The 12,733-nt window shown below is 44.0% G+C and overlaps 1 protein-coding gene across 4 annotated transcripts; it reads left to right on the plus strand.

The window, feature by feature from the left end:
* Positions 1 to 693: 693 nt before the first annotated feature.
* Positions 694 to 9,454, plus strand: LOC6593098 (NAD kinase). Of its 4 annotated transcripts, XM_002017845.2 has the most exons (5): positions 1,904 to 1,968; positions 3,690 to 4,124; positions 7,823 to 8,200; positions 8,264 to 8,927; positions 8,988 to 9,454. In XM_002017845.2, the coding sequence occupies exons 2-5, from the start codon at positions 3,802 to 3,804 to the stop codon at positions 9,294 to 9,296; spliced, it is 1,674 nt and encodes a 557-aa protein (XP_002017881.1). In that variant the 5' UTR covers positions 1,904 to 1,968; positions 3,690 to 3,801; the 3' UTR covers positions 9,297 to 9,454. The 4 variants fall into 4 exon arrangements, with proteins under 4 accessions (XP_026840988.1, XP_002017881.1, XP_026840990.1 ...); XM_026985187.1 differs by lacking the exons at positions 1,904 to 1,968; positions 3,690 to 4,124 and adding an exon at positions 694 to 1,272; XM_026985189.1 differs by lacking the exons at positions 1,904 to 1,968; positions 3,690 to 4,124 and adding an exon at positions 6,301 to 6,360.
* Positions 9,455 to 12,733: the final 3,279 nt, after the last annotated feature.

Raw genomic sequence — 12,733 nt, forward strand, 5'->3', positions numbered from 1 at the left:
GGGGCTAAAACTATATCATTTTGTAGTATTTTCCAGTATTTCCGAAGACGCGATATGGACTTACCCTCTTTTCCAATGCCCCAACTGTAGAAATCGTGTAGAAATGCAATTTAGAGCCAGGGCACATTGATTACTAATTCGTGATCGAAATCCTGATCGTTTGGCATCAACATTTTCCAAAATGGGAAAAATACATGTCAAAAAATGGATACCGGCATTGGCACTTCCACTTATATGAAAAAAACGGCCAAAAATTTCAAATGTACACCTTCCCTTTCATGTGTCGCTTTTGATAATTACATAAAAATGTAGTTAATACGTAGCAAATGCGTAGTTACCATGTACAAACAATAATTTACTCCAAATTTACATTGACCTTTTTTGTTAAACCTCATTTTACAAACAATTCAATAAAGATAGGTACTTCAAATTAAGTAGAATTGTAGGGAACTGATTAATAAATCGGATAAAATTATGAGTTCAGCGCTGAGGGTCCTAGCCAGCTAGCAATATTCAACCGAATATCAAAAGCCAAGAATATGATAGAATTTGAATACAAATAATTCGTCGGTATATTTCGGTATATTTTGAAACTGTGACGTATCGCAAAAACAATAATTGTTTATTGTTGTTTGTCTTGTTTTCATTGTTGCCTTACTTTAAATTTGTGTGTTTTAACAATGGCCGACAACTGACTGGCCTGTGATAACTGCTCCGCAAGCTCCAATGTGGCCCTAAATTCATCTCGAATTGTTTGCGGCCAAAGAAGAGACCAAAGAGGCAAATGTCAAAAAATTCTTTGTGCAACAATAATAAGGTGCAGGGCAGTGTGGACAAGCTGCAGCAAATCTTTCCGAGAAGGACAGCAGCTTAGGCGGGCCTGTGCAACGTCTAAAACGAAAGACAGGAGTCAGGCAGGTGCTTCGCGTTTGTAGGTCAAACCAGAGCCTTCGACGTGTGTCGTATTTGTATACACCTCCCACGCATACATGCGCAGGACAGAACAAGTGATTTGACCAGCATGACGTCCTCGTACCACATTATGATGTCTGCAGCCACCTCGCCAGCTCAAACAGTGCCAAAGGCCAATTCCATGGCTTCGGGGGGAGTTGGGTCAAACAATTCCAACGGCGGCGGGGGCTCCTACTACGACGATCATGAGAATCACCTGCTGCATGTAAACAGTGGTCGTCTCAGCAGTGCCGCGGCCTCCTCCGCCCCAGGTCCCACCAATGGGGGGCCTGGCAGCGATGCGGAAATGCGCTGGTGGTGGTAAGTGGACCTATGTTTTTGCTACAATACTGTAGTGCACTTGCCATTTACCTGTTAATCAATTAGTGTGTTTGCCAAAATGTTTCGTTTTGAAGTGGTCTGGCAATCCACAGTCTGCAAACAAAACCTCTGCTAAGCGACTGTAAACTGTCTGCTGCCACTGTTATTGCCCTGTCAATGAGTTTATTATTGAGTTTATATAACAGTAAGTCTACAGAGCCCACCTGTATATTTGTGTCTCAGTCAAGGGTTTAGTGAGTGAGTTTTATTATAGATGATGGAGTAGCAACTGGCCAATGCCTCACCTTATGGATAGACCATGCACCAGGCACTCGATCAGTCGCGTGGCACTTGCGCTCAGCTGTTGCCCCAGCGATCATATACTTTATACTTTTATTTTAAAATCGGAATCGCACGAAACATTTACAATTTAATCACCTTTTTAGCGTCTCAGTTCGGTTTCGCATATTGACTGGACAGCACGGTCGTGTTCGCGCTGCGCTCTCTCTCTCTCCAACGATCTCGTTGGCACGATCACCCTCGGAGCTCGCGCGATTTGAACGTCCAGCGATCTGTTTTGTTTCGGTCGTTTACCTGGTGGCGCTGGTCAGCTTTAAAGCTACCCGCCCCTGTCTCTTCGGCTCCGATTCGCGCCTCATTTTGTGCTAAAAAGAAAATATAACAATTATATAACGTGTAATTAGAGTAATTTGTTGGTTGTCTAGCCTCAAAACTTGGCTTACCATTTCTGTGGGTCAGTCCCAGTTTCAGTCCCGTCCCACTTTCGGTTTCTTTCTGTAGGCCAACAGACCGACCCCTATACATTAATCTCCTACCAGAACAATCGACACTACACTATCTTTGCATTGTGGTTCCTATTCACTTGTACCCATGTGCCTGCTGTTTACGAAAGGCTTCATTATCAGCGTAGCGTTATATGCCGGCACGTTGTGTCTAATAAAAGGGGGGGTTTCCTTCGTGTTCGATCTTGTCAATGATAATTACTAATCTTAATTACTAGTAGTGCGCATTTTGTTGCTGGCTTGGCTCTCTCAGCTGATTAATTAATTTCGATTTTCTTTGTGCAATAAATCACTTAAAATTCGCTTTATGCACTCGTCTATGTACATATTTTGTCAGCTCTAAGTAGAGGGTGTGCCTTGTCTCCTTTGTTTATTTTACACAAGCAATTTCAATGATTTGTAATAATTTACTTTTTGCTTCCTGGTGGCAGTACGAGTAGAAGACAAAGGGAACTATGGATCACGCGATCCACTAATTAAGTTGAATGTTATTTTTGTAATGATTTGATTCTTGTGATGCAATCTTTTACGTAATCAACTACTTCCATACAAAAGCTTTCCATCAGATTCCGATTCATTCGTGAAATTCAAAATCAGCTTAAACCAAGCTGAGGGAAGACTTATATATGTACATATATCTTGCGTAGAAATTTGACCTTCCATGTCCACTCAAGAGAATCGACCTATGTTAATGAACTGTTAATGAGGCACTCTAAAAGAGACCGAAAATTATCTTTGTACACACAGGTCACGATTTCCAGACTAATGGCCCGCGATACTGTTATGCCCAAGTGGGCTGTGAGCTTTATAACAATTTAATTGTGGGCTAAGTGAATGTTTTTTCGAGTTTTCCTTATTAAAAGGTCTTTGACCAACGCTATGCCCAAAAAAAGAGCCTCAAATATGATTAATTGTGTTCATATGTTTCGCTAAATACATAACTACATAAGTGCTGTAGTTTTAAATTTAGCTTGTGCAAGGTACAGACTGCAAATTGATGTATACTTGACATGCTTTTTGGGCTTAGCCCAGCTATAAATGTTGGCCAAGTACGTTGCTTCCATCCCTCTTATGCTTGAACGGAAGCTGGCTAATGACGCATTAAGCCTTGGCCCTTTCATCTCCCCCACTCTGCAGTCCTCTCTCTTTCTCTCTGGCTCTCTTTTTGATAGCTCTTTGTTGACGTCAAAGCCGGAACTACGCAAAGTCCGTTATGTTGACCAAAAAAATTAATGAATAAACAACTATTTTATGGCCAATAACAAATTTATTTTGCACAAATTTCCAAATAAACGGAAACCGGTTAGATACTATACTAAATCCAGACGTATTTGAAGTCGGATCGTTTATTTTTTTGTTTATCAACTTTTACACACGCGGCAAAGGCTGAAGACCACCGATATCACTCTTTATCATAAAAAATGCGTGGTGCATTCTAGTGTTTGTTCGTGTTCCTGGTTATTTGGTTAACAAAAACTTTTAACGCTTTTACAATAAGGGGAGCAAGGTCGATGTTGTTTACCGTTTTGCCCAGCTCAGGGACGTTTTGGGCGAGTTGGGACCCAGAAATGTGAAGTGAAATAAAATGGGAACTAATATTCCAGTGTTTTTCAGTTGATTGAACCAAACAAAAATGTGTTAGAACCAAACGTTGATTAATTGATTGTTTGACGACAAATCTGTGTGAATCGTAAAGTGATATAAAGAAAATCTAAAGCCTATAAATATGACGTGCCTTTCGGACATTGATCTGGCAACCCTGCACCAACATCGTCTCGAGGAGCGCTTCAGTTATAAGCTGGCCTGGAGCGGCACAGCCCATCAGCAGACCCAATACAATGATCTGCTGGTGCGGCATAATGCCTCCCTTAAGCGGCAAAGAATCATCCAGCAAAAGGCAAACCAGGCGAGTTCCAAGCCCAGGGAACAAGGCGAATCCACAACAAACACGGCCAGTAATCAGAATAGCCAGCTGACCAAGTCCGAGGACGAGCAAGACGATGGCTACTTCGATTCATCAACCCGACGCAGGCGTAGTGGCACCTGGCCGTAAGTACTTCGCTGTTCGAACCCATCCCATTCCGTCGCAAGCGATTCGATAACCCTGAACGTCGGGCAACAGCCCAAAAAACAATTGTGGCAATGTTATCAGGACATCGGACATTTGTTCGGAGCATGCTCTGATAGGAGAGGCGGCTGGTGGCTCTCTAATCAAGTGTTGCCTTGTCATTGGCCCCATCGGGTCGACTAAGGCGTAAAAGGCGTTGTATGCATTCAGGCGGTTTGCTTATCAATTGTTTACTCAGAGAGAAAAAAGCAACTAATTTAAGTAAATATCACGTATGCATAATCAGAATTTATTGATTTTCACATGTCATCATGATGATCACCAAAAATGCCGATATGTGCAGAGATCTTAGTGGACTGATCTAAAATCGAAGTGCTTTTAGAAGTCCTTGACCTTTCTGCATATTTGAGTGCTTGCAGCGCGTTTTTTTATACCCGATACTCAAAATGAGTATTGGGGTATATTAGATTTGTGGTAAAAGTGTATGTGTGTAACGTCCAGAAGGAATCGTTTCCGACCCCATAAAGTATGAATATTCTTGATCAGCATCAATAGCCGAGTCGATTGAGCCATGTCTGTCTGTCCGTCTGTCCGTCTGTCCGTCCGTCCGTCTGTCCGTCTGTCCGTCCCCTTCAGCGCCTAATGCTCAAAGACTATAAGAGCTAGAGCAACGATGTTTTGGATCCAGACTTCTGTGATATGTCACTGCTACAAAAATATTTCAAAACTTTGCCCCGCCCACTTCCGCCCCCACAAAGGGCGAAAATCTGTGGCATCCACAATTTTAAAGATACGAGAAAACCAAAAACGCAGAATCGTAGAGAATGACGATATCTTTTAGACTGCGGAATCTGAATTGGATCGTATTATTATTATAGCCAGCATCAAGAAAACAATTTCATTTTTTCTCGCCCTGTCTCTCTCTAACACACACGTAGCATAGGCGGCTTTGCTTAGAGTAAAACATTAGCGCCTAGATCTCAGAGACTATAAAAGCTAGAGCAACCAAATTTGGTATCCACACTCCTAATATATCGGACCGAGACGAGTTTGTTTCAAAATTTCGCCACACCCCCTTCCGCCCCCGCAAAGGATGCAGATCTGGGGATATTCATAAATCTCAGAGACTATTAAGGCTAGAGTAACCAAATTTGGTATCCGCACTCCTGTTAGATCTCACTATAAAACGTATATCTCAAAATTTCGCCCCACCCCCTTCCGCCCACACAAAAGACTAAAAACCACAATATTGCAAAATCGAGTAAACTAAAAACGCAGAATCATAGACAATGACCATATCTATCCGGTTGCCGAATCTGGATCAGATCGGATCATTTTTGTAGCCAAAAGCAAGAAATCAATTTTTAGTGGCTACGCAGCGCCCGACGTCACGCTCAGACTGATTTTCTGTCTCTCTCGCACGCACTCTTTGTCGTGTCATTTAATATTAGCGGCGTCTGCCGGAGGAGAGCCATACTGACTTAGTATCGGGTATAACTGTAGAGTTGCGGTGTCCGCAGCAACTCACAACGTTCCCCCTCGTTTTCATTATTTTTGGCCAAAAAAACAAACAAGTTTTTTAACACCTTGTCTATTGGCATAACGATGGCGCCGTCTGTTAATTTATGGTTATCTGATATGTGTGTAGGTTTTCTCTTCAGCTACTATTTCTGAACGATTTGTTTTGAAGAACCTGAGACACTGACGCGACGCCGTGGCTAAGTGCCAGTTAAACTTTTTGTGAATCGGTGCCAGTTTGTGCTTGGCGCGATTCATGAAACAACAACAAATTAATAAATTAAAATATATTCAGAAAAACAAAAAATTAGTGACTGACGCTGCTCGTGACCACTTTGGCGGGCCGTGTTCCAAAGGTTTGCATCGGCCAGGTCAGGCAGTTCAAGCCGCATTTGCATGGCCTGTCTGGCTCGGATTCGATTATACCACCCATAGACTCGTTAATGCCCGGGGGAAATGGAAAACGAATTCAAGGTGTTCGAAAGGTTTACAGCGACTCAACGATGGCTGCAAACTTAAGTTTTGTCATGCTGACGTCGTCGTTGAAGTTCTTTCCTGTACGAGTACAAAGTACCTACAATATCTATTATATTCGTTACTTGGTTGGGGTTCGTACTTGGCTTCCAGTTTAGTTCCAATCGAGTGGCGTTGGCGGTCGAGCAAGTGCAATTAACGAGCGTTCACTGCGAAAAATGCCGTGTAAGTGCTGGCCAACTGGATAGCCGGTGAATGAATGTGAATTTCCTTTGCAACAATTATCGAAACAAGATCATTATTTGTCCTGCAATTTATCAGAAATTGTGCGTCACTGGATTCGCTCGTTGTGTTTTTTAAACCACTTGGTTATTGTTCCGCCTTGCCTTGGGGTTGAGTCGATAAAACATTGATAAAAAGGGGCAAAGTGGATACAACTTTTTCAATTACAGAAAAAATAAAAATAAATTGAATCTTTTGACTTTTTTGGAATTTGTTAAAGAAAATGTAGAACGACTATAACTATTTTAATATTTCAGACGATAATGCGATCTATCTGTCCCACTGTGTGAGATTTACTTCTAGGGTTTAGCATAGCCTAGCTTATGGCTCTCTCTTTTCCTCTCTTTTGTCTGGCTGTTCCCGATTCGCTCATCTCTGGATGAGTCAGCGCAAACATGTCTCAGCTCGCATTAGCACATCAATCAAACCCGTTATTATGCGATGCTTTGAGGTCTAACCCACCCACACACTCACACACAGACGCACACCACTCAAGAGTCAAACGAAACGTTTAAAGTTCAGCATGCGCATGGTGTATATTTGGTGAGGTGAGACATAGTCACTCTTCTAGTTTCCTATTCTCCTTGCCACTCTCTCGCACTCTCGGAAACAGTACATGAGCAGATGGAATGTATGCAATTCCCACAGTTGGCACGTATTGGCTGGAGCGTTTGACGGTTTATGGAAAATTGATCAGAACACTGATCTTTTTAGAGGGCCAGCCCCATGGATTCCAGAGGACTATACTCTCAGAATGCCTCACTTTATATTAATACATCTTGGGCTGGCTCTCTTGCTACCATCTCTCTCTCCGAAACACTCTCGGTTAGCATGTGCAATTCCTGTTTGTTTGCGACTGAGAGATTCAACAAGTTTATTCACGCTGGGGTCCCCCCCTCCGCGCAGCTCTTGCCTCATCCGCTGCCGCTGGTGTTGTTGTAATGAAAACAAATATATAAATACGTTGTATACCTTTATTTTGTTGTTTTCGAACACAAAAATCGGCCGGCCAGTGATTTTGTAACCTTCGCACGAGCCACAACGTCCGCCGAAGCACAAATTCCAACAAGTTTTTTTTCTCCGTTTCCATCATTTTGCGTTTACTTTGTGTGGAATCGCACAAAATAAGATCGAAAACTACTAATTTTGGAGAGGAATAGGGCGTGACCATCGATAGATTGGCACTCTAGAGACACTTATCTTCAAATGCAGCATCAAAAGTTGCGACTTGCGGCGACCCTGCAACGTCAGGGTTCTCTGAGTGCAGCAGCAGCCGTTGAGGAGGCGGAAGAACAAAAGCAACAAGTAGCCCAGGCACCCGACCCGCGCATTTTGAGGTTCCGCCCAAGCTCCGGATCTCCTCTCCAACTGGCACTATATCTGTATTCTGTCTATATCCTTTCAGGCGCACCCGGAGCTTGAATGCCCCGTCGCCCTTCCAGCAGTTCGGACCATGCGGACGCATTATGAAAAACTCCGCCATGGTGATGCAGATTCAAGATCCGGCCAGCCAGCGCCTGACCTGGTACAAGCCACCGCTCACAGTGCTGGTGATCAAGAAAAAGGACTCTCAAGTGCTCCTGCCGTTTGTCCAGCTGGTGGAGTGGCTGGTGCAGGAGAAGCACATGGTCGTGTGGGTTGAGTCCGCCGTGCTGGAGGATAAGCTGCTGCGGGACGATGTCAAGCTGGAGAACGAGAGCGCCAAGTTCCGACAGGTGCACGGAGACTACTGTGGCGTGCGTGAGCGTTTTCTGGCGCTGCGCGAGAAGCTGGTGACATTCAAGTGAGTCTGAAATGGGAATGGCCGCCAGGTGGTGCTCAATTCTAACTGGCTTCTCTCTTACAGGGATGGTCGCGATGATCTAACCGATCGCATCGACTTTATTGTCTGCCTCGGAGGGGACGGCACCTTGCTGTACGCATCTCAGCTGTTCCAGCAATCAGTGCCGCCCGTGATGGCCTTCTATCTGGGCTCACTGGGCTTTCTTACGCCCTTCCAGTGTGATAACTTTCAGGAGCAGGTGACCAATGTACTGGAGGGTCACGCTGCCCTCACCCTGCGCAGCCGCCTGCGTTGCTCCATCCATCGCAAGGGCGAACGCCGCAAGGAGTCGCTCCAGCCAGCCGGCAGCAACCTGCTGAAGCCAAGTCATCATCGTTACCTGAACTATATAGAGCTCAACAATGGAGCATCCTCTGGTGCCAATAACAATTACTGCAACCCGCATATGTCATCAAACAACAGCATCCTGGTGCTCAACGAGGTGGTTATCAATCGTGGCCCGTCGCCATATCTCAGCAACATTGATATATTTTTGGATGGCAAGTACATCACCTCTGTTCAGGGCGATGGCCTGATTGTGTCGACTCCGACTGGGAGCACAGCGTATGCGGCAGCAGCTGGTGCCTCCATGATCCATCCCTCCGTGCCGGCCATACTGGTGACTCCCATCTGTCCGCACTCGCTGAGCTTCAGGCCCATTGTGGTGCCAGCAGGAGTGGAGCTGAGGGTGAGTCCTAAGTGAATCCACTTTTCGATCGTCTAATATCGCCTCATTATTTGTACCTAGATATCCATATCGCCGGATAGCCGCAACACCTCGCGCGTCTCCTTCGATGGACGCAACGACCAGGAACTGAATCATGGAGATAGCCTGCGGGTGACCACCTCCATCTATCCCGTTCCCAGCATTTGCTCTCAGGATCAGATCTCTGATTGGTTCGACTCACTCGCCGAGGGACTCCATTGGAATGTGCGCAAGCGCCAGAAGTGCCTCGATGAGCTGTCGGACCTGACGGCCTCCGGATCGGAGGACACGCTCGACGAGTTTGACAATCTGAAGATCTACGATGCGAGTGGTTCTTCCCTGGATACTTGAGTGCCCAATTAGCTTAGTTCTAGAGCTAATTCATAGGGTTTTCCTGTGTGCAATTTTTTAGGCTAAGAAATGTAGCGAAAATACTCTATTGTAATATTGAAATATGTATATATGCAATTACATAAATCACCTGGTTGAGTTGAAGTGTTAAATGTTAATGGAAAATGATTGCAATAATTGTTTAAGCTAGAAAAATTTCTGTTGTTGCTTGTGAACAAATCCGCTTTGGCATAGCTTTTAAGTTTGAATTATTACTCTTTAATCGGCGATGGCATCGAGTTCTCCGTACTTAAGCAGAATCTCGTTATCTGTACAATTCGAAGAAGGTAATAAAAATTGTATTATTAACTCAAAGCGCCACAAAATCCATTTCACTCCAATTTACTCTTTGAAGCAACAGCACAATAAAAGTCCAATTAATTAGATGAGCAATGGATAAAACCAGAACGGAGGCAATCAACATGGACTCGTGAAAAGGCACTTAAAGAGTTCGAGTAAGTGCGGTGCTTCGGTACGAACAGTCTCTGGATGATGGATGAATTGAAGGGACCAAAGAAAGGAGTGTCCACCCCTATGATTTTTATCATTCACAAGCCCATTGAGAGGAAATTGTTCAAGAGGTCATAACTTTGATTTGAAATCTTGTTTTGGTAGAATCATAATCCTTTTAGCTACGAGTACTATACTGGATCTAATCCATATAATTCATAAGATTGATCGTTACCAAAGCTTCCAGAAATGGTTTGTTCTTTTGCCTACATCTCATTTGAATGTGGACGTTTCTGCGGATGGTAAATCTTCTACTCGGCTATGTGCCATAGCTCCGGGGGGACAGCGCTCAAAAGTTGACCACTTCCGGTTCATTCGAACCCATTGTGGAGCTCGAATTGTAAATGGTTTTAACATGATTATTGCCGAACTGTCCCTGCCCCTGCCCCTGGTACTGTCCGCAAGCCCTTATGCGACAATTGTTTAAGTGCAAGAGCCGCGCCATAAATCAAAAGCATAAAAGGAAAGCCAACTGCCATAAATGTGGCTAGAAGTGTTCTATGTTCCCTGCCGTTGCCTCTCTCTCCACCTTTCCGGGTGCGTGTGTACGTGCCAAGTGCGTTTATTATCAATTTGCACGCTTTTCCAGCGGCTCCTTCCCGGCCGCACATGGCGTGCAACAAGTAGAGCCGAGCAAGGACCTCAGCATCCTTCCGCTTCGTGTCCCATACATCTTACTGGCGGATAAACGCATTGCGTATTATCCGACCCATCCGATTGGTGGACTTCGGACACGCCCCGTGAATCCAGCATTGCGCAGGCCTCGTCTTCCGTACTCGTGCCTCAGGATGAGGGGGGAGGTCCTTGTCTGACAAATTAAATAAATGGCATCAAGCGTATATATTCAATTAATTTTTCTTTTATTCGTATTCTTTATCCTCTTTAAACCCACTTAATCGGGTCAAATGTAAAGCTTCATAGTTGCGGATTTGAGCTGAGAAAAGAGAGAGCAGAATAAGAATTAATTCAACAAAGAATTAAATAAAAGATACATTCTTTACAAATGCAAATAAATTCTTTTCTGAATCTTTAACCAATCGATCAACAACTTTACTTTCACTGAAAGCCAACACCGAAAACCCTTCCTTTCCTTCCTTCAATGCAGCATTGTCAGTGCCCTTTCCTTTTGCCGCAATAATTTTTCAAAATATTTGCGGAATTTCTTAATGAAGGCGTGCTCATGCTGGGGGACTAAGACAAATGCCAAGGGGAAAGGCTAAAACCAAACCCAACTATGCCAAACCAGCAGCCGAAGTCGAAGCAGGAGCTGAAGATGAAGATGATGTGGCACGTGTTGATATTCCAATTGAATGCCACCAAATATGCGGTACTCCATGCACCCACACGCACAGAATGGGACTTATCGTCATCTCATCGCATGCTCATCCCTCTGTATAAAAATGAAAAATATTTCCCTCTCATGCCAAGGGTGACATTTGAACGTTGACTGGGGCCACACTCGTGAATTTAAATAGATTTCGCAAATGCTAATGACAGCTCCGCTCCAGCCCGTCCAGGGGGAAGTTTTGTCCGGCTCGGTCGCTCCTACACTGCCTTTCAAACAAAAGGAAATTAAACAATTGCGGTCGAATGAATTTGTCCCGTTTTCCATCTCCTTCTTTCTGCTTTTCAGCCTTTTTGCTTTAGTGATAAGACTTGACTACAAGGCAGAGATTGTCAACGGAATGACCCGCATATGTTGGAGTGTCCTGCTAGCAACATTTGTCATCGACGTAACCATAACCCCAGCGAGGCCGAGTAAAGCTGTCATATGTGGCAAATTCAATTTGTCAGGCCCCACATTGTAAGGGACTTGAGGCTTTTAGCTCTGACCAACTGCCATATTGCCGCTGCTCACGGCCCAAAAGCATTTCATTCCCGTATTTACTGTATTATTTAATGCCATCAGTCCTGGTCGATTTCTAGTCCATTAACTTTGAAGTTATTTGGGCGACGCCACTTTAACACTTCAATGGAACTCTCCACCTTTTCATGGCTCTATTGTTGATGCTTTTTTTCCTCGAAAAGTTCCGCACAAAAGAAAGTGTTGGGATATCGATTTTGTGAGCGGGTTCTTCCGTGTTATTATTCGGTTTTTGTGTTCGTCGAAAGGAAACCAAAGTCGATTCAAGTATTTCCATTTGAATTATGCTTCAATTAAAGCCTCAGTTATTAGCAATAAATAAATTCCTTACATATCGACACTCCATAATCACATCCAATAATTAATAAATGAATCTTTCTTTTTGTATTTTATTAATTAACATAGTAGCTCATTACAATTTCATCTGCATACATTTCCATACTATAATTTCGTTTAACTCGAGCGAATATCGCCAGTGATTTTGAGTTCTTCGAAGATGGGTTTCTTCAAGGTTTCTCCCCCACATCCCATTTGACCAGTTCAGTTCGGTTCAGTTCAGCAGGCCGACCTGTTTATATGTAAGTATTTTTTCATTGCCATTGCCTCTTTCTTGCCTTGTTTCACTTGGCCGTTGCTTTCTGCTGTGGATTCCAAGTTTTATATATCGACTTCTATATGCAAATTCAAGCCCTAGACGTGATCGCAGAACTCGGCTCAGCCGCACAACCATCATCAATGCCTATTAATACTACCGAGCCTGTCCTCTGCCTTTGGGGTCTGCTTCGGTCGCTGTCTCCAAGTCAGTCGCGTGTCGTTTTCCAATCGTTGCGGTCTGGTCCGGTCTGCTCCCTATCTCTGCCTCAGTCGCGTGTGAATATCAAGCTCCTGATCCGGTTAGCTGCTTTAATAGACTTCACCAGAAACGGATTAATTGTAGGGCTCTACATAAGTAGGTTGATTGATTGAAATTCATCTCGGTTATCCATCAGGTGTGGTATCTTCGATGCATACATATGTACGTCTT

This window comes from Drosophila persimilis, unplaced genomic scaffold (assembly GCF_003286085.1).
Source record: "Drosophila persimilis strain 14011-0111.01,24,50 unplaced genomic scaffold, DperRS2 tig00000002-arrow-pilon, whole genome shotgun sequence".
In the NCBI taxonomy this organism is placed as follows: domain Eukaryota; kingdom Metazoa; phylum Arthropoda; class Insecta; order Diptera; family Drosophilidae; genus Drosophila; species Drosophila persimilis.

Excerpts from the sequence above, each read along its gene's own strand:
- LOC6593098 (XM_002017845.2), top strand. The coding sequence starts at position 3,802 with ATGACGTGCCTTTCGGACATTGATCTGGCAACCCTGCACCAACATCGT. Across the intron at positions 4,125-7,822 it reads AGGCGTAGTGGCACCTGGCC|GCGCACCCGGAGCTTGAATG; the intron begins GTAAGTACTTCG and ends ATATCCTTTCAG. Across the intron at positions 8,201-8,263 it reads GAGAAGCTGGTGACATTCAA|GGATGGTCGCGATGATCTAA; the intron begins GTGAGTCTGAAA and ends TCTCTCTTACAG.